General features: G+C 34.5%; 1 protein-coding gene and 1 pseudogene across 8 annotated transcripts in view; one reads left to right on the top strand and one right to left on the bottom strand.

Moving 5' to 3' along the window:
• Nucleotides 1-22,659, bottom strand: part of PUM2 (pumilio RNA binding family member 2) — a 95,564-nt gene that overhangs the window by 5,104 nt on the left and 67,801 nt on the right. For 6 of the 8 annotated variants that reach the window (XM_041754219.1, XM_041754223.1, XM_041754221.1 and 3 more), the window contains 6 exons: nt 8,775-9,042; nt 7,469-7,598; nt 5,453-5,587; nt 2,279-2,416; nt 1,306-1,431; nt 919-1,040 (listed from right to left, as the gene is read on the bottom strand). In XM_041754219.1, coding sequence (XP_041610153.1) covers nt 919-1,040; nt 1,306-1,431; nt 2,279-2,416; nt 5,453-5,587; nt 7,469-7,598; nt 8,775-9,042 — 919 coding nt within the window. The remainder of the gene's footprint in view (nt 1-918; nt 1,041-1,305; nt 1,432-2,278; nt 2,417-5,452; nt 5,588-7,468; nt 7,599-8,774; nt 9,043-22,659) is intronic. The other 2 variants (XM_041754220.1, XM_041754225.1) reach the window with 1 other exon arrangement.
• Nucleotides 4,758-4,855, top strand: LOC121492236 (annotated as a pseudogene).

The following is a 22,659-nucleotide window of genomic DNA, read 5'->3' as shown; positions in this document are numbered from 1 at the left end:
TACACAAAAAGTTATTTTAAAAAAAAGTTTATTTATTCGGGGGGGGGGGCAGAGGGAGAGGGGACTCCCTACAAAGCAGGGAGCCCAATGTGGGGCTCAATCCCAGGACCCCAAGATCATGACCTGAGCCAAAGGCAGACATTTAACAGACTGTACCCATCAGGTGCCCCCCAAAAGTTATTTTGTTACTTTTTTTCTTTAAAAAACTTATTAGACAGTGAGCGAGAGAGAAATCCAATCGGACCTCAGGCTGAAAACGAGGCTCCATCTCAACCATGAAATAAATAACAGCCTCATCTAAAACCAAGAGTCAAAAAATAAAATAATAAAATATAAAATAAAATAAAATAAAATAAAATAAAATAAAATAAAATAAATAAAATAGAAATAAAACCAAGAGTCAGATGGTTAACCAACTGCACCACTTGGGCACCCCATATTTTGTTACTTTTTCCTTTATAGCAAAATATCCTTGGTTTTGAAGGAATTTGCTCAACATATTGAAGACAGAAGAGACAAAACAGTATTCTCTTACCCTTTACTTTTTAAACAAAAATTAGTATCATAGAGGAACCCATACTGGATACCCACAAGTTTAATAATTAAAATTGTAATTCAAAAACAAGAAAACAAAGTCATTAGTAAGGTTTGAGATTTTCATTAACATGCACTAATTAAATTTGCATTTATAGACTTGGGAGACAAATCATTTCCTGAATACAGACTTCAAAAATGGAATATATACGGGCAAACCAATTTGTCATGTAAGAATAAAAGCAACATTCTGTATGTGCTTTTTCCCTCTACTAAAAGAAAGACTATGTTCTAATGCTATAGTCTGCATGCATTTCTTTGTTTACTAATAAAAGCCTAAGAGTTAAAAGAACTGACCCCTGGAATTAGAAAGTAATGCAATACCTGGCAAATTTGTGTTGACTCAGGGCTAAGACTTTTCCTCTGATTTCAGAAACAATTTTGCTTTTGTCTTCAGGTCGACCATGTTCCAGTACATGCTGAATAACGTAATTGCCATACTGATCCTAAGTACAGATATTTTAAAATTACTTTCCTTAAGTCATTCCTTAAGAATAATGATTATTCTTTAAAAAGATCTTAATTACCTTTTTTAAAGTTCAACATTATATAGTCAGGAGAATATACCAGGCTTCTTATCTCTGTGTTTCTACAGTGTGTTAATTGAGGAATAAATTATATTTCCCTAAATTTAACAATAAATTATATTTCCCAATATTATGAACCATTTTCAAAAATACATAAACATCAAAACTATTAGGGAGTTTATACCTGTACCAACTGCTCTGTGTGTTGGTGGAGTTCTTCTAAGATAGGTAAGGTCTGTTCTGCAGTGCAATGTTCTAGGATGCGCTGGATCACTCTGCAGCCATAAGGATGAGTTGAAAGTACAAACACCTTAAAAAATTGGAAGAAATACATTTCCATTATCCGATATTTTTGGAAAGTTCTATGAGGCAGTCAGGTTTTTTGAAGACATGCTGAATTAATTTAATATAGAAAGGTGTGGAGTCATCTTTAGCATTAACTACCACCCTGCTAGTAAAGATTGAAAAGTGGGGTGCTCAGTTTGGGAGTTGACAGGTTTTTTTTAAAGATTTTATTATTTATTCAAGAAAGAGAAAGAGTGAAGGAGAAGGAAAGCGAGAGGGAGAGAGAATCTGAAGCAGACTTCACACTGAGCACAGCCCCAAGCAGGGCTCCATCCCACAACTGTGAGATCATGACCTAAGCTGAAAACTAAGAATTGGACACTTAACCTACAGAGCCACCCAAGTGCCCCAGGAGCTAAGAGATATTGTGATCAAAAGGTACCAAGCCAAGATGGAAGGCATGTAATAATGAAAACAAACACACTGCAGGGTGAGGGCAGTGCACAATGTAATAAGCAGCTGTTAATTAATCACTATGTATTAGTTACTAATCGATATTTATTTTGTTTTGTTATATGGTCTTAAGTCTTCCTCTCTTTCTCCTCGAAAATCTGGGAAACACTATTGGGTTTATAAGAGTTGTGGTCCTAAAGTAATATAATTAAACTGATATTTCTAATTTTTCAGCTTCAAAACAAATGAAGCTATTGATGCATTCTATGAAAGAGGCAGAAATCACTGCACATTCACTGTCTCCTATTTTTGTATGACAGTACTGGGTATTCTAATCTTGTGACTTATGAAAAATGTTAACACTCAAAATCTAGAAAAATGCCCTGCTAACTAATTAAAAGCCAAAAATCAGTCCTTACTTGTCCTTTGAATGCATCAATGATGAACTGTAGTGACTGTGGCTGAACACATTCAATACATTTTTGAACAACGTGGTTTCCATTTTGATCTTTCACACATTTGAGTACATGACCATCTAGCTCTTTTACCATTTCACTCTGCAAAGAGAAGATGAGATTTTAAAAATTACCTCATCATACAGGATTAAAAATAGAGTAAAACTACACTAAAAAATTTGTTTACAGTTTTTTAAATATCAAAGTTTAAAGCTTACCCTCCGCCCTGCCGACAGAAGCTACTAATAGAATTATAAAAACATTTTGCAGAACTATAATGTAAAGGACACTTGCTGAAAATAACCTAGTGATGCTAAATTTGCCATAAACAACTCTCTTCACTGTTTATACCTTCTACTCATCTTTCTCAGCTAACAATATATACAATTAAGTCAGAATTCTACACTTTTTCTCTACTTAGCACACCCCTTCCCTCAAAATAAACTTTCAAAAATTTCTTGAAAGATTTGTTACTTAAAAAAAAAAAAAGATTATTTATTTAGAACGTGTTCAAGTAGGAGGTGGGGTAGAAGGAGAGGGAGCGATGTGGGGCTTGTTCTTACAACCCTGAGATCATGACCTGAGTGAATTCAAGAGTCAGACACTTAACCAACTGAGCCACCCAGGTGTCCCTTCAGGGATGAATTCTTGGGAAATTTTAGATTTTTGTTTATTTAACTAGCAAAAATAACCTGTTTCATTTGTTTCTTTGCTTACTAATAAGGTTAAGCTTATTTATTACACTAAGGTTTATTAACTGCATTTTCTTTTAGCTAGTGATCTTCATTTTTCAAAAAAATATTTTAAGCATTTATTAAAGAAACATCTAATCCTCAGGTAATATAGTTTGCCATACGATAATCTGTGTGCCTTATTAGTACAACAGGAAATAGTTTTGTGAAGAAATGGGAGTACACATAGTATAAAGGTGTCACATTTAAAGTATCTCTCACCCCAAAAAACTCTGAACCACATATTGACATAAGTAGAAGAATACTGTTAAGCCAAGATATAAGACAGATGTTTAGCTATAAACTAAGTAACAAGAAAAAATATTCTAAAAAATCCAAAGAATACCATTATTCATTAACAGGTTCATGTAAGGCTTATTCCCAGTGATTTATATTTTCAAATTTTAAAGATATTTAGGATATCTTTATTATTTATTTATTATTGAAGTATAACTGACAGACATACAATGTTATATTAATTTCAGGTGTGCAACATAGCAATCCAAGAATTACACTACACACTGTTCACCAAGATATGTAAAGTCATCACAAAATGTTATTATAACATTACTATCTTCCCTAATGCTGTACTTTACATTTTTGTGACTTCTTAAATTTTATAACTGAAAGTTTATACCTCTTAATCCCTTCCACCTATTACCTCCCCAACCTGCCACCCATCGGTCCTCTGGCAACGAAAATTTGTTCTCTGCATTTAAAATTTTGTTGTTTGTTCTACTTATCAGATTCCATATGTAAGTGAAATCAAAGATATTTGTCCTTCTCCTGACTTACTTCACTTAGTATAAACCACTCTAGGCCCATCCATGTTCTTAAAATGGCAAGATCTCATTCTTTAAAAATATGTTAAAGTATCTATACTGACTGGCTTGAGACTTACGGTAGAGCAGTTCTTTAAGCATCTACGATAATCAAAATTTGTCGACCTTTTCTACATTGTGATGTATCTTCAACTATTCTAAAATTCAGGATTTCCTCCAGAGAAGTAATGCTATTTTCTCACAAAGTTTTAATGCTGTGATTAATACATAAACATATATATACACATATCCATATATGTTATTAGTTTTTAATTCTAGAATTTACTTTATTATATAATAATGTATGTGGGTAGAAAGTCAAAGCTAATCTTTACAATTTACTAATTACCAATGCCTTTCAAGAGCTAATTATTTTCTTAATACTAAGTTTCATTGTAATACATAAGCTAGTTAGATATAAAATAGTATCTATTTGGGGTTATGAATGTAATTTCGAAAGTCTGCTTAATCTCCTACAAGAACCACACTAGTGATGCTTCATATTTTAAAAACCTAGCAGATCAGCATTTATCCTCATCTTAATATTCTTGTCTATTTCAAATAATTTTAAAAATTATTCTAATCAGTTATAAGAAAATTCACATGAGCATATGATTGGAATTGCATTAATCCCTTTTTTAACTTAAAACAATTTAAATAGACTTTCCCATTCAAGAATATGATATATTCCCTTTTTTTTTTAATTCCTTTAATTTATATATGTTCTCTTTCCTCTTTATCTTAAAAAACTGAATCTTATTAGGAGAATTCTTAGGTTGCTTTTCCTATTGAGTGAAACTTTTAAGATATATAAATATATATAAATGTATATATATTCTTTTTTAACTGGCATATAGGAATGCAACGTTTTAATATTTTTATTCTTGTGCTTGCTTCGGCAGTATACTAAAATTGGAATGGTACAAAGAAGATTAGCATGGCCCCTGCACACAGAGGACACACAAGTTCATGAAGCATTCCACATTTTTATGTGAACTGAGTTAAAGGAACACTTAAAGGGCACTCTACTCAAAGAAAATTTATTTTTATTTTTTTTAAAGATTTTATTTATTCATTCATGAGAGACACAGAGAGAGAGAGAGGCAGAGACACAGGCAGAGGGAGAAGCAGGCTCCATACAGAGAGCCCGATGTGGGACTCGATCCCAGGACTCCGGGATCACGCCCTGGGCCAAAGCAGGTGCTAAACCGCTGAGCCCACCCAGGTGTGCCTATTTTTATTCTTATGATAGAAATGTTTAAGTACAATCCAGATACACTTTGGAAAAATTAAAAGGTATTCCTGATACTACAGAAAATCAAATAAGCAAGTGTAGCAAAAATACCCATCATCTAGCACTGCATATAACATAACAGGTACTTAGCTATCTTCATTTAAAGATGAAAAAATGTTGAAGAAATGAAGAGGACAGATCAAAGATCTACTGTATAATAATGTACCGTTTGGGACAGATTTCTTAAAGTATTTTTAATTTTAGAAATATTTAACGTTTCAGTCCAAGATATAAGATAATAAAGTAATAATTTAAAAACTGAATAAAATACAAAAATTTTGTCTTAACTTACAATTACCTGCTGGTCAGACGAAATAGACTCTAATGCTTTCTGAATAACACGGCAGCCATACATCTGCAAGGCTAAAGGCAGAACATGACCACGAATACGAGTAGCAAGGGCTAATTTTTGATCCAAACTCCCAAACTGATAAAAAAGAAATTAGTATTAATAAAAATAATCACAATATTATCTTTTTAAACCTGAATAGCCCACTGTTTACAGTCTATTCATTCTACTTTTAAAATATCACATTTGGTAATCACACAGGAAGGAGGATTTAGGTAAAAGCTAATTAAGATAGATACAGAGCTGCATGAAAGAACTGTATTGCTTTGTGTGTGTGTGTGTGTGTGTGTGTACGCGCGCACGCGTTACGTTTCACTATCTAAAGTCTCCTTGTTATAATACATTAACCATCTGTTATTCTTTTAAAGTAAACATCTTTACTCTTCATTTTAAACAAACAACATTCTCCTCATTTTTAACTTCTGAGCCATACATTCAGATAATTCTCAACTATATTCTGAGGTAACTGCAGGAATCTTAAGTCAAACTAAAACACAGATACTTAGTTATAAGCTGAGAATTAACTAAATCACAAAATACATGACATCTAACAAATCCAAAAGGACTATACTATTATTAATTTCTTCACCTACAACATACTCCCAATGCTTTATATATATATATTTTTTAATTTAAAGATTTTATTTTTTATTTATTCATGAGAGACACAGAGCGAGAGAGAGGGAGGCAGAGACACAGGCAGAGGGAGAAGCAGGCCCCATGCAGGGAGCCTGATGTGGGACTCGATCCCGGGTCTCCAGGATCACGCCCCGGGCTGCAGGCGGTGCTAAATCGCTGTGCCACCAGGGCTGCCCTGCTTTATATTTTCAAATATTAATCAGATTAATATTAAACTTCTTATTTAAAGTAGGCCCATATATTTTAAAACTATTTTTGTGATAAAATATATAGTATAAAATGTCATTTTCACCATTTTAAGTGTGAGGATCAGCACTTAAATATATATACTTAAATAACCAACATTTATTAATACTATTTTTTTATTTATTCATGAGAGAGAGAGAGAGGCGCAGAGACATAGGCAGAAGGAGAAGCAGACTCCATGCAGGCAGCCTGATATGGAACTTGATCCTGGGACTCCAGGATCACATCCTGGGCTGAAGGCAGGCACTAAACCGCTGAGCCACCCAGGGATCCCTGAGAATGAGTGGTTTTAATTATATTCACAATGTTGTGCAATCATCACTACAAACTGTTTCTAAATCTTCTGTTGCCTCAAACATACTGTATGCATTAAGCAGTAACTCCCTACTTCCCCCAGCACCTAGTAAGCCCCAATCTATTTTATGTCCCTATCAATTTGCCTAGTGTAGGTATTTCATGTAAGTGAAACTCTATGTTTGTCCTTTTACAACTGGCTTATTTCACTTAGCTTCATCCATTCCTTCTTAGAGCTGAATAATATTCTATCATATGCATGTATCAGATTTTATCCATTCATCTATTGGACATCTGGGCTGTTTCTATCTTTTGGCTACTATGAATAATGCTGAAACAAACACTGGTGTTTGAGTTCCTATTTTCAATTATTTTAGGTATATATAAGTGTTGAACTTTTCATGTGCTTATTGGCTATTTGTATATCTTCTAGGGAGAAATGTCTACTCAAGTCCTCTGTTCATTTTCCTTTTAAAAAATTCTTTTTAAGTAATCTCTGCACCCAATGTGGGGCTCGGACCCACAACTTTGAGATCAAGAATGGCACACTTCAACTGAGCCAGCCAGGGACACCTCCTATTCATTATTTGAGTTGTCTTTCTGTTGTTGAGTTTTAAGAGTTCTTTATATATTCTGGATATAAAATCAGCTATGTAAATTTGCAAATATTTTCTCCCAAGCTAGTATACTTTTTATATGAAAAGGACTCTTACCCAACTTTCTGAACTTTTCTAAGCATTAAGCATATAGATGGATATACAAACATGTATACGTGCTTACCTCAAAAAATTTCTGTATAACATAGTTTCCAAACACATCTGTCATTAATTGATATGCTGCTTGTAGAATTTCATTAAATACCATCTGTCGCTCAGCTGGAGTAGCTCTCTCTAGTTTTTGTTGTATGAATCTAGGTAGAAAAAATTTTACATGCCATGACAGCACATTGAAAACAAGCTTCTGTAAAATCTGACTTGAGTATTACACATCCCCACATATATACACATAAAATTATTTCCAAAAATAGTACTAACACATTTACTACTGTGAACCGCCAATTTAAAGGAAAAAAAAAGACCAAAGTTAGGAAGCTGTTCTTTATAACACCTTAAATTACTTTTTTCCTTTATAACATCTTAATTTAAAATAACTACCAGTTAGGCAAAATGTCTGGACATAGGGAGGTTTAATAGTTATTTCTGGTTGCATTATAAATCAAGGAAGAAAAATTAGATTTTATTGCCTATTCACATACTTTCTTATAATATTACTATCTAAGTTTAGAAAATAAAAGAAACCCTTACAAATAAATTCTTAGCCATTGTGAGTGATACAAGGTTGTTTTGCTACTCTTAAGGAATGCTCAGGGCAGCCTGGGTGGCTCAGCGGTTTAGCACCACCTTCAGCCCAGGTCCTGCTTTTCCCTCTGCCTGTATCTCTGCCTGCCTCTCTCTCTCTCTCTCTCTCATAAAAAATAAAATATTTTAAAAAAAGAAGAATGTTCAACCACAGGGAGATACAATAAAACTATAAAAAGAAAAAGCCATACAAATTTAATAAATGTGTTACAATTCAACTTTTTCCTTTTTGTGCTCTATCTTGAGAACACCAACTCACATGTACATATATTATGTTTAATGTATAAAATTGCCAATTTTTTCTAAAACAAAAGTGAAATGTTTCAACTTAAGCCGCATCACATCAAATACTAATTTATAAAGGAACACAAAACCATTTAACTTTAACTTTGTTTTAATAAAGTCTATACATTGGGGACACTTAAGTCGACAAATGTAAATTAGAGCATTATTTTATTTTAATCAAAAGTGAGTCAATGTAATAAATATTATTCAATAAAAGGCATTCCTCTATTTTCATTACAGAAACCAAAAATAATTTAAGAACCTGCATTTTTATCACTTATCCAAAATTACTAATCCATATTAGGTATGTATTTTTTAAAAACTTCTAACTTTTATAAAGATTAATCCTAGTGAAGAAAAATGTAGCCTCTTAAAAGGCAGCAATTTTCAAAGCAAAAATACAGTGCAACAGTGCAGAGTAATCATAAACCATAATCACCTACCTAGAACCATGCTGGTCTTGAGAAAACTCAACTATGTGTCCAATCAGGTCTCTAAGTTGAAGGTTTGGAAAACGGTTGTTCCTGAAATCTTCCAATAATCTACTTCGGCCAGAAGGCATAATATCAGACCTATTATACCGAAGCCGAGAAGGAGGAAAGAGCTGGCTGCTGGAGCTGAACAGACTGGAAGTGCTTGAAGCACTTCGGTATTTTGCTTCTGCTCCAGGTGCTGCAGAGATATATCGACCACTACCATTTGTCAGGCCTCCTACAACAAAGCAGCTGTGGTCAGTAAGTATTTTTGACAAGGCCATTCCTCAAATAAGAGTTATTTAAAACTAAAATTTCAATCAAAAAATATTCATTTCACTAACCACTAACTCCTATATGTTATAATAGGAAATTAAAATTGGAGGAGAAATCTCACACGTTTACTTAATGTGTGCAGCTATAGGATTCGGGGGGGGGGGGGGGGAAGACTGGAAAACAGGAGAAAAATAAACCTGTATTTGTTCTTGGCAGTTTAGTTTGAAATCGTAATTATTAACATTTAACGCCATACACAAAACTTTTATTTGTTCTTGGAAGCTTAGTATAAAACATAATTATAGCAAGTAATTTCGTACATACTAGTATCAATACCAGAATACTGAAACCACCAACAAAATTTCCAGTTTATTAACAAGGTTACAAATAGCTGGCTAACTCAGATTTTAAGCCACTGAAATAGAGTTGGGCTGAAATTGACTTGCAGTGTTAATGGAACATGGGCTAAATTGGTCCTTTTTTGGGCTATATTTAAAAAATGCATTAAAGTCGTATATACCTCTATGCAAAGAAAAATCTTTTTTTTTTTTAAAGTAGATTGTATGTACAAGGTGGTGCTTGCACTCACAACCCTGAGATCAAGAGTTGCATGCTCTATGGACTGAGACAGGAGCCCCCAAAAACCATTTCTTAAAGAAGTTATAACATACTGATTAATTTCTGAAGTTAAAAAAAAATCCCACAAAACTAAGTAATAAATCGAAATTACATCTTCTTTAAAAATCTTTTAAAAATTTAAAGGAATACTCTCCATACAACATTATTTTACTAATAAAGAAACAGAAATAAACATTTATTTTTCCTAGAACTTTAATCTTGATCATTTGAGACAAAATAAAAAGCCTCTCTTTAACTTCTATTCCATTCCAAACAAGAAAATTAAAGGGCAGTCAATAGAAACAAAAAATACAAGCAGGAAATTGTTATCACAAATAACCATTTAAAAGTACTTGACAGTGTCCTTTTAAAAAAGAAAAATGTGTTGAAAACCATAAAGCACAGATTTAGTAACTCAGATAAACAGAATCTACCATCAGCTTTATTGCCTTTGTATACCATCTCTATGTAAAGTAATGCTACATATATATATACAATCCAAACCACAAGGCAGAGATGATGCCAAGGACACACTGTCAGTGCGAAGTTGCAAAGATATACAGAGGCATTTATAAAGGCAAAAAGAGTTATAGGGACAAAGAGCAGTAAGACAGTTATAATCCTGGAGAGTGAATTGAGTTAGAACATTCCTCTTTTACTTTTAGTCCCCACTGCCCTAGCATTTCTTTGTTAAATTTCCCACCATCCAGATTACACATAATTCATATATGACTTTCCGGTCTTCTTTCCAATGTTAAGTGCCATAAAATTACCTTCACCTATATACTAGATACCTGATACCTAAAACAATGTCTGACAGACCATGAGTACACACTAATATTCATGACAATCTTGTGTAACATTAACTGCCCAAGGTCCAGTTCTGAACTCTTTCTTAAAAGTGTGTAATCTAAAAACTGAAAAAATTCAGTGTTTTAATACTGTCTTGATTTCCCCAATACTCTTAACCCTCTAGCATCTATTATTTCTATTTATACAGTTCCATGAATATATATAGTGCCATAAACTGTTCACTAGCCCATTAGAACCTTTAACAATTCTTTAATCTTTTCATAGGGTAGGGGTGCTCTGCTTATTATTCCTATGTGTTTTTACAAAGAACAGTTATAATGTTCCATTCAAAGGCTACTTTGATGATGTCACTTTACAGTAAAGCATCCTGCTAAAGTACATCCTCTAAATTCTTCAGTCTAATTTTCAAGTCATTATTCTGAACCTACTTCACACACAAATTTCCTAGTAGAATCCTAGTTTAATTGTTTACTTCTCCTTCTCTTGTTATCTTTGCACCATTACTTATCATTACCTCAAACATAAGGCCCAATCCTACACCTTGTTACCCTTAATGAACTGAAGATTTTTAACACCAAATTCAAAATACATATTTATCCCCAAGTATGACTATGCCAATTTTGTTTGGTACTTCTAATATTCAACAGAAATGTCTCCCAAGTCTATTCTTTGATTATATTCTATCAGCTCCCTAACACCAACTTAACTCCCTAACTTAAACTGCCTTGAGTTTTAAAAACCTCAGAATTTCAGTTCTGGAAGTCTAATTAGTATTTGCATTTACAAAATGGAAAAAATTTCACTCAGGGCAGGATGCCTTTCTTTCTTTACAAATTAAGTATTTAAAACCCAATTCATAATATATTACACATTTTTAAATGTGGTTACTAAACAATGAAAGCAAGCCATCTAAAACCTATTCTGGAATTGAGGGACATTTTACAAAACTGGCCTATATTTTAAAATGTTAAAGTCATAAAAGACTGAGAAATAGTACAAGATTAAAGAACCATGACAAACGAGTGTCATGTGTGAGGCCCCTAATCAATCTCCCTCCCAGTCCTCACTCTCTCCCTACCCCTTCTGGAAAAGTTTCAGTGAAGTTGGGTGATTTGATTGTGGTACTAAATCATTGTTAATATCCTGACTTTGATAATTGTGATTACATAAAAGAATGTCTTTATTTTCAGAAAACATATTGATATATTTATGGACAATGTCTGCAGCTTCTTTTCCAGAATATCAAGGAAAAAAAAAAAACTAGATGTGAGAGGAAAGGAATATGCAGAGGAGAGAAGAGAGAAAAAGAATGATAAAGCTCATGAGGAAAAAATAACATTTGGAAAATGTGGGTAAAGGGAATGCTGAAATGCATTTATATTAGTGTTACAACTTCCCCAAAGTCTGAAATTATTCCAAAATTAAAAACATACAAACAGGCTATCTATATTCATTTCATTGCTAATGGTAGTCTACAAGCAGATGTGTTTCTGTACCAAGTGTGTGAAAGGGATAATAGTCCTTCAGTAATCATCACTGACACCTCCCCTTATCATTTACCACTCCTTAATCACTACTTAGATGTTACTGGACATGGAGATTTGTACGATAATTTCACAGATGAAGTCATTAGGGCTCAAATGTGATATGTAGCTAATAAGCCAGGACCCTTGGCTACAGCTTAAAACATAACAGTGTGCTGCCCCTTACATGCTATTTACAGAAGGAGTTTTCAAGTTTATTCGTTAACAACTGAGTGAAGGCAAACATCTTACAATTATCCTAGAAGAACATGATTTGATAAGTTTTCATTAATTTCCTTGAGAAGTCTGCCATTTTAGAATCCTTCCTACTGGGCAGCCCCTGTGGCGCAGCGGTTTGGCGCTGCCTGCAGCCCAGGGTGTGGTCCTGGAGACCCTGGATCAAGTCCCACGTCAGGCTCCCTGCATGGAGCCTGCTTCTCCCTCTGTCTCTGCCTCTGCCTCTCTCTCTCTCTCTGTGTCTCTATGAATAAATAAAATCTTAAAAAAAAAAAAAAAGAATCCTTCCCACTATTAATCAAAAGCTAAAAATTATAAAATACGGAGAAAATCATGGGCGAAGAAAAAAGTGTAACATAAACCGCAAAATAAATAAATCTGACTAGTCTTTTCATTATCTTCTACCCCCTGAGGACTTGTAATAGCAGCTCAACTTAGCAGACCTGTGTATTCTTTTAAAAATACAGATTTCTGAGCCTCACTCAAAACATACTGAATTACAATCAGTGGATACTTTTTATTTAAAAAAAAATCTGAAGATTATATTCTGATAGAAGAGTCTGGAGGCTAATGAATTAAAATTCAAGATAATTCAAGGGTTCATTGTATAGCAGGCTGTCAACTACTAATTTCAAATAAAAATGGGTAATCCTAGTAATTTTGGGCCCTGAAAAGGGTACAACTATATATAAGCTACGAGACAGAGCCTGTTTCAGAAGATAAGGCTCTAAAAAGCTTAAGAAATGGTAAGGGGATAACCAAAAATAACCAATTAGTTGGAGCAGGTAAAGAATCAATGATAAGGGGTGGCTGAAAAATGTCGAAAATGGGGACAGTTTATTTTATTTTATGACATTAATTTTAGTTACTTCTATACCATAAACAGGTCAACTTAGTATTTTTAGTTCAGTATTTTTTCTCTGATCACTTTTTAAAAAGTATATGGAACATCTAGAGTAGACAGTAACAAACATGGGTAATCTGACTTATTGATTTATCTGCATACTGTTGGACTTTGGTAGGAAAAAGGACTTCAAATTAGTGCTTCTCAATATGTACATGAATCACTTTGAGACATCAGTTACACTTTCCTAACTTCAAAAGCTATGATTTGTCAAAGGACAACATTGATCAGACCTTTGACCTGAGTTCTGGCATCTTATTTATTTATTTATTTATTTATTTATTTATTTATTTATTTATTTATTTATTTATTTTTCTGGCATCTCATTTAAATAAAGTTTGTGTTCAACATCATCAGTTCCTTTTACCTACTTTAGAAAGTCCATTTAACGACTTAATATTGATAACTGATACTATGTGCTAGATCCTGATGGTCCATGAGGATCCATTCAAAAGGCAAGAACCAGGGCAGCCCTGGTGGCGCAGCGGTTTAGCGCCATCTGCATCCTAGGGCGTGATCCTGGAGACCCAGGATCGAGTCCCACGTCGGGCTCCCTGCATGGAGCCTGCTTCTCCCTCTGCCTAAGTCTCTGCCTCTGTGTGTCTCTCATGAATAAATAAATAAAATCTTAAAAAATAAAAATAAAACACACACACACACACAAAAAACCCCACAAAAGGCAAGAACCATTTATTGAGCACTCTTTTTTGGACATTCAGAACATGAACTTTGCAGAAAATGCTATACTGTGTTGAAATTCTGCCTCCCCTAAAGTTTGCCATTTTAAGTCATTCAGCTCGGGTAATCTGACATAACGTCCCCACCAAACTAACACAGATTTTGGTACTCAGACTTAAGTGCTACCGGAAAAAAAGCCTAATAATGAAGTGAATTTGGATTTGGGAGGTGCTTAACAAAAAGGCTTAACTACCCTGAAGAAAGGTTTGGCAGAAATACAGATATTAAAAGCAATTCTGACAAGGGCTCAGATGTGAAGAACACTTACCCAAACTGCTACCGTCTTAGAGAGTATATTTTTGTCATGAATGCTGGTAGAAATATGAATGCTAAAGATGCTTTAAGTGAAAGTTAAGAGAAAATGAGAAACAGGTTATTGAAAATGGGAAAACTAGACTGAAGTGTGTTATACTGGGCAGAAAAGAGAACTGATATGGATATTTAGCTAAGATTTCCAAGCAATGTGTTAAAGGTATGGTCTGGTTTCTCCTAATTGCTTATGATAAAATAAGAGAAAAAGATAATTTCAAGAAGGAATTGCTCAACAAAAGAAAATCAGCACTTGATGATCTGGAAAAATCTTGGTTTATCCAGATAGAATGCTAAGGACACAGAGCCAATGGGCATGGCTGGATAGTCCCTTGACATTATGGGAGACCAACAATATTTTTGAGAATTTCCTACGGACAGAAACACTGTCAGCCTGGCCTGAGAAGGTCAGAGATGGAACAAAATGAAAAATGACTCTGAGTTGGGACACCTGGGTGGCTCAGCGGTTGAGCATCTGTCTTTGGCTCAGGGCATGATCCCAGGGTCCTGGGATCGAGTCCCCCATCAGGCTCCCACGGGGCAGGAAGCCTGCTTCTCCCTCTACCTATGCCTCTCTTCCTCTCTGTCTCTCTCATGAATGAATAAATAAAATCTTTTCAAAAAATGACTTTGAGAGCAGAGCCACAGATGCAGAGCTAGAAAGGTGGGGCAGCAGCAGAGCATCTAAGTCACAAATGATTATTATTCTCAGGTCTTGTCAAAGTAGGATTTGTCCTGCTGACTTTCAGACTTGCCAGAGACTGGTAATCCCTTCATTCTTTCCAATCTCTCCCTTTGGCAACAGGAATGTCTTCCCTATGCCTGTCCCACTACTGTATTTTAGAAGCAGATAACTTGTTTTGTAGGCTTCATAGGTCCACAGAGAAGAATTTTGTCCCAGGTTGATCCACATTCAGTGTCTGACAGAGAAGATGAGATCTGGACTTTTCTGAGTTATTTAATTTTTAAGGATTTTATTTATTTCTTTGAAAGAGTACAAGTGAGGAAGGGGCAGAGGGAAGAAGACAGACTCCCTACCAAGGAGGGAGCCCATCATAGGGCTTGATCCCAGGACCCTCAGATCATGAACTGAGCCAAAGGCAGGTGCTTAACCAACTGAGCCACCCATGTGCCCATTTTCTGAGTTATTTAGATGAGATTTTTAGACTTTGGGTTGATGGGAGAATGGGTTCCGACTCTTTTGGGTGAATATATTCTGCATGTGGGCCAAACATGAATTTAGGGGAACCAGAAGGCAGACTACACTGGGTTGAACTGAGTCTCTCAAAAAACTATGTTCAATTCTTAATTTCTGGCACCTGTGAATTTGATTTTATTTGGAAATAAAGTCTTGGCAAATGTAACCAAGTTAAAATGAAGTCATAATGGATTAAGTTGGGCTCCTATCCAATGATTGGTGTCCTCCTAAGAGGAGGAAAATTAGGACAGAGACACACAGGGTGAATGTCACATATTGAGGTAGGTGGAAATAAGACTGATGCATCTAACAAGCCAAGGAATGCCAAGGATTGCCAGCAACCACCAGAAGCAGAAGCTAGGAAGAGGCAAGGAAGGACTGCTGCCTCTTTGGTCTTCAAAAAGACATGGCCCTGACATCACCATGATATGACTTCTACATTTCAGAAGTGTGAGACAATAAATTTGTTTTAAGCCACCTAGTTGTAGTAGTTCACTAAAGCAGTCCTAGAAAACTAATACATATACTATCTTCTTAAGAACCCTATGGGACAAGGAAATTATCTCCATTTTACTTGTGACACAACAGACTTGGAGAAGCTAAATATTTTACTCAAGAATGAATAAATAATTAGATTGAGGTTTTTCTAAAACCCTTACGTCTCCACAATTCACTTAAACCTTTTAGTTATACTGCACTTTACCTCATAAAGAACATTTAATGGCATATGATGTTCTTAAATCTGGGATACGCTTGAAGTTACATGGGGAATAAATTACATATAATATTTTTTAGTCATTATTAACTATATGTTTGCCATATAAAAGACACAAACATTTTACTGGAAAAAGACCAAAGTTTCAGGGAGTTTAAAAGCCAATGTGATTTATTTTATTTATTTTTGAGAGAGAATAAGTCAGTGAGCAGGGGAGAGGGAGAGAATATCCAGCAGATACCCTGCTGAGAACAGAGTCTCACTCAGAGTTCAATCCCACAACCCTGAGATCATAAGCTGAGCCAAAACCAAGAGTAAGATGCTCAACTGAGCCACCCAGGTGCCCCCAAAGTCCAGGTGATTCTAGTTAAAAGCATAATCCTTCCAAATCATTTTTAATAGGTTAATATAAAAAGCATAAATGTCTGGTGTGCTATCTTAAAGTTGTACATCTTATGACAACACGTAAAGCAAACATTAGATGCAAACTGCAAACCAAAATAAAGATCTGTTGTTTCCATTTCAGTAGAAATTGTTTTGTAAAGCACTTAAATAACCTTACCTTTTAGCCTGTAGTTAGGTGTAAACTTTCTAAAAATACAAAGAGGGAGACCATCACAACAAAACATATTTGATAATCTTCCCTCATTCATCAAAAAGCATTTAAAAAGATTTTACTTTTTAATATATGAACCAGTCTTCAGACTAGTATTACATCATTTCTATGATTAACTCACTTAGCCGATTTCCATTATTCCAACAAAAAAAGCTAGTTTTGTTTGGTTTCAAAAATTGCTTAAGGCTTAATCTTTAGGGAAAACTAACTGCCTCTCTAACTGTTGAAAATAAGGACACTTTAAAAATTGCCTATGCCCCCAAAATCCTAGTGAAAACTAACAGCCTCTCTGTTGAAAATAAGGACACTTTAAAAACTGCCTATGCCCCCAAAATTCTAAGTAGTGGGGTGAACTTCAATGACTGCCCAATATGGACACATGAGCAAAAATATCTCCCTGACATCTCAACTACCCTTTCAGATCTGACCTCAATTCCTGGCTTGGGTAAATGCTTTTGGTGACAGTTAAGAAAGCATCAGGCTATAATACAAGATCTGCATTTCTTTTTTTCATTTCTTTTAAAATATTCCTGCTGCGATTTCATGGCCAGCTGCCCTGAGTGGCTGGAGTAAATGAAAACTGTAGGAGCTGGGATTTTTCTCTTTAAAACATGATTACTCAGTGGATTTATGCAATCTTAAGGTTTGCTTCATGAATTATGAATATTAGGGAGAAAAATTTTGATCCTAGACAAACATTAGAGGCACACAGATTTTTCTCTCTTGTTGAGGTTGTTAAAGTGGTGGAAAGAGGGTTGAACCGAGAAGGTACTGTGAAAGATATGTTTAACCCAGAAAAACCTAAAGCTAAACTCAATTTCAAAAACCAAAAAGACAACCCAGAAAACCAAAAACAAAAAACCACACACACAAAAAACAAAAACCCCACAAAACACATACACACAAATAAAATTCCACAGTTGACTGTCATAAAACTTTTCAAAGTGCAGTATTCTGAAGAGTATGGTTCTAACAAACTGATCAGAAAACACACTGACTGGAACTGCCAAATAATGCTTTTAGAAATCCATGAATAATGTAAACTGATTTTTGAAACAAGAAAGTAGCTAGTGTACAATAGATTCATTAATAAAATCCTCATTATCAATTATCCAAACTTCTGATGAGATCTGACTAATCTTTAGAGCTGTGGAGAAAGGTTTCAGCTTTCTTGCTTCTAATCTAAAATAAACCCAAGAATAACTCTAATATAAGTCCAGTCTGTGGTAAATCTGGTACCAAAAAAAATCATTAAGGAAAGATGGTAATTCTAATGGACAGATTATGTTTATATAAAATGGAATTAAAGTGCAATAAGGAAAGAGCACTACAATCTTTACATTTTAACTGCTGACATCTATGTCTACATTCAACACAACACTACAATCTCCATTATAGTGGGTAGGGATGGTGTCTTTTTCTGTAACATAGTATCTCTAGTCAAGCAGTCCTTATTGGCTGAATGAATTAATATATAAAATTCTGACCAGACACAAAAATCCTAAAACGGAGGTGAAAAGTACCCACAAAAGATAAACATAAAATAGTAATGGATTAGTCTCAGTATAAATTAAGCTTATTCCTATTCTGTTTAAAATGTCATATAAAGATGACCCCATTTCATCAATTTTAATTTAGAAATTAGTAATAAAATATTTTAAGAGGCTACTAGAGTAAAAATTATTTAACTTGGATTAAAGGTCAATTGTTAGCAAGCAAAAAGCCATAAAGGAGTCAATATATCGACATTCAAACACACTTTCCCCACCAACTCACAATAGGCTAAGTTATATTTTAGCACAATTTTATTAAAAGTTGACAAAAATTCTAATCTTAGAGAATAAGACCCTTTATTTATTCAGATAGATATTACACAGAAAGAAAAGCATTCTCTGAGAATGCAGTGTGATATCCTAGAATAAGCCAGATAGACGTGGGCTCAAGATTTTTGTTCTTTACTAACTTCATGACTATAAGCAAATTATTTAATTTCTTTGAGAATAAAATTTTTAACTGTGCATGAACAGTTAACATGAACAGTTAACATGAACATAATGTGAAAGAGTAGTCAAAGTTCATTTTCCTCTATTTGGGTATTTAATTGCTCCAGTCCAATTTACTAGAAAGACCATCCTTCACAAATATACCAGAGTGGTAAGGGGGTAAGTTACAAATCAGGTAACTAAATGAGTAGGTCTATTTCTGGATCCACTATTCTATTCCACTGGTTTACTTATTCTTGTGCCAATACCAAAATTTTAATTACTGTAAGTTTTTAACAAATTTGGTATTAACTTGGTTCTTCAAGATTGTCTGGACTATTCTCGGCTTGGTCTTTCCATTTATAATATTAAAATCAGCTTGTCAATTTCTTTAAAAAACCGGAAAAATTCTTGAGACTGTGCTGAATCTATACATCAACCTGAAGAAAGGCAGTGTCTTTATAAGAGTCTATCAATCCCCAAATACAGTATGCCTACCCATTTAATTGACTTATTTAACTTCCGTCAGTGGTTTAGAGTTTACAGTGTAAAGATCTTGCCCTTCTTCCATTGGACCTATCGCTGGATACATTATAAGGAAACCTTCGCACATGAAAATACTCTCGGTATATAAGTTATTTTTCAGTGTTATCCCATGAGACACACACTGTCTTCATTTCTAAAGCTTACCTAAAGCTACAGATCTCTCGTAAAGTACATCTGCATGTATTTTAAGAGGTATATTTTTGATCTTATGTTTACTTAATGTACATTGCTTAGTGTATAAATAATGTAATGATGTAAATTTTAGGTGAAATCTTGAGAAATTAAAAGAATTTTTGAGGCACATGAAGAATTACTTGATCTCAGTAAAAAGAAAAGGGTAGCGAAATAATTGAGTGGGGAACTGAAATGGAAATGTGAAGATAGGGCCAAAAAATAAAAACAGTAAGATCACAGAGAATAATGATATACAATCAGCAAAATTAAAGAAAAAGCTCCTATTTGCACACTTCATATCAAGGAGGGAAAAGCATTTAAAAACACATTACCAAAAAATAATTAAAAAAATAAAAACATACACAAAACGGCAATAGACTTTCATTTTCTCTCATCTATAAACTTTTATCACTTCCAAACTTTAAAATATACACTGGCAAGCAGAGTTCAGATAAATGGAAGGAAAGATGGTAGGAGAAAAGAAAAAAGGCATTAGGGAGATGGTGGAGGACAAGATCAAAGATTCCTAAGAACACTCAAGGAATCCAGGAACTATGAGTAAAAAAAGAAATGTGAACTGGATAAGGTCGTGTGTAAAATATGAATTATTTTCTTCTGAGGTGTCTCTCTCCCTGTGGGCACTACTGGAAATTTAAGTGGGATAAAATTCTTTTTTGTTATGAGAAGTTTAGCATATGGATACTGAACGTCAATAGAATCCCTACAATCACTGTGATAAGCAAAAACTGTTGCCACACATTTCCAATTGTTCACTTCCTCACACTTGGTGAGTGCTCCCAGTGATTCAGTCTGAAGCTGAACCACTGACTTAGATCATCAAGTATTTGCTAGTTCGAAATCTGAGACTACCTTAACTGACCTGGTGAAAATATCCAGTCATTAGAACCATAAAGTCACAGATAATAAAACATTAAGGACAAAAAAATGAATCACTGTAACTCCAAACTAGAACTAAGATCAATAAATTTGTATACAGAAATGAAATAAAGATTGTATCTTATAATCATATGCATCTCCATATGAGTAATAATAGAATTTTGGATTTTTCTTCACAGCGTATTTCATATCAATCAATAAATGACTTTTAGACACACCAAGGCTGTGAAGTGGTGCTTTAATATACATCACCACAAGAACCTGTAAATAATACTCTGTTGAGAGCTGGGTATGCTGTCCTATAGCCAATTTCCAGGTTGCCTGCTTTATGATTAACACTATTTTTATTTCATGGAGTAGATAATATATTTTGGCTTTCTCAAGAGTAACTGAAATGAGAGAAAGGGCTCTACTAAGTTTAGTAATCTTAAATACAACTTTAAAAATATATAACTTGGTCAGCCCCAGTGGCCCAGCGGTTTGGCGCCACCTTCTGCCCGGGGTGTGATTCTGGAGACCCGGGATGGAGTCCCACGTCGGGCTCCCTGCATGGAGCCTGCTTCTCCCTCTGCCTGTGTCTCTGCCTCTGTGTGTGTGTCTCTCACAAATAAATAAATAAAACTTTTAAAAAAATAAATAAAAATAAAAATATATGACCTATGCCACTGTGAGGTACACAGTTTTGGAGGCTGGTTAGAATACTGTTATTTATACACTTTATAAAACTGTTCAATTTATTATAGAATAGCATAATAGAAAAATCATGCATAGTACCAAGAGTCAAATGGTGCATCATTTACTGGTTTGGGCAATTCTCCTGGGCTCATAAGACCTATGCTTTTCTATCTTTGATGGCCATATTGCTCAGCCAGTCTACATTAACAATTAGGATGAAATGAAATAATGCATATAAAGGTGCATTAGAAAACTATTCAAATACTATTCAATTATAGGGAGTACCTTCAATGAAAGCTTCAAAATAATTTATTGTGTTTTTCTGCTTTAAGGATCATATGACATTCAGAAAAACTGCACACTGCCTTACAACCGATTTGGTCATATCTGTTTTAATATTTATTTATTTATTTATTTATTTATTTATTTATTTATTTATTTATTTATTTATTTATTTTTAAATTTTATTTATTCATGAGAGACGGGGTTGGGGGGGCGGGCAAAGACACAGGCAGAGGGAGAAGCAGGGTCCATGCAGGGAGCCTGACGTGGGACTCAATCCGGAGTCTCCAGGATCACACCCTGGGCTGAAGGCAGGCACTAAACCACTGAGCCACCCGGGCCACCCTGTTTTAATTTTTAAACATTTCATTCTAAGAGAAGAAGATGACACAATCTGCCAAAGTTCAGCAATTTTAACAGATTTTAACTTCTACTTAATAGGAAAAATGATACTAACAGTTTTATTCTGCCTATTTTTAATATAAAATTTTCTGTGATTAGAAAATAGGTTATAAAATTTTCTAATCCATAAGAAGCAAATTACTGAAATAAGATATTAATGAATTGTCAGAACTGATAGCCACCTTTTAATAAGCTAATTTCACTAAGCTCAAAGCCTGAATTACACTTTTTAGGTACCTTTTTTCTTAAGAAAAATATAAGCCAGTTCAAAAATGAAGAGGTACAGTGCTCACTTTGGCAGCACATATACAAAAATGAAGAGGTACAAGGAATAAGCCATTAGTTCGTCAAGTCCTAAGTTAAATAAAAATACAGAATGTTGCTTTATGACTGGGAAATGCCTTATCAATCTAATTACTATGTGAGCATAAAGATTAAATAAGCAATCACTAGCATATTTTAAAATTTTATTTAAAAAGGAAAAAGAGGGTGGCCCGGGTGGCTCAGCAGTTTAGTGCCGCCTTCAGCCCAGGGTGTGATCACAGAAACCCAGGATCGAATCCCACATCAGGCTCCCTGCAAGGAGCCTGCTTCTCCCTCTGCCTGTGTCTCTGCCTCCCTCTCTCTGCCTCTCATGAATAAATAAATAAAATCTTAAAAAAAAAAAAAAGGGAAAAATTAGATCCTGAATTCTATCAGAGAATGATTACAGAAACAGTTGCAGGTAGATAATTTCCCCCATCTCTAACAGATCAAGATAATATGAGAAAATTAATTCACTTAAAGCTGAACACTTCACCTGAAACCCAGACTATAACCCTGCTTTTTGTATTTCAAGATAAAAGCCATTAATTTTTTAAAAGATTTTTATTTATTTATTCATGAGACACACACAGCCGGGGGGGGGGGGGGGCAGCAGGCAGAGACACAGGCAGAGGGAGAAGCAGGCT

This window comes from Vulpes lagopus, chromosome 5, assembly GCF_018345385.1.
Source record: "Vulpes lagopus strain Blue_001 chromosome 5, ASM1834538v1, whole genome shotgun sequence".
NCBI lineage: Eukaryota > Metazoa > Chordata > Mammalia > Carnivora > Canidae > Vulpes > Vulpes lagopus.
The sequence above is the reverse complement of the archived record's forward strand: the minus strand, read 5'-3'. Positions and strand labels throughout refer to the sequence as shown.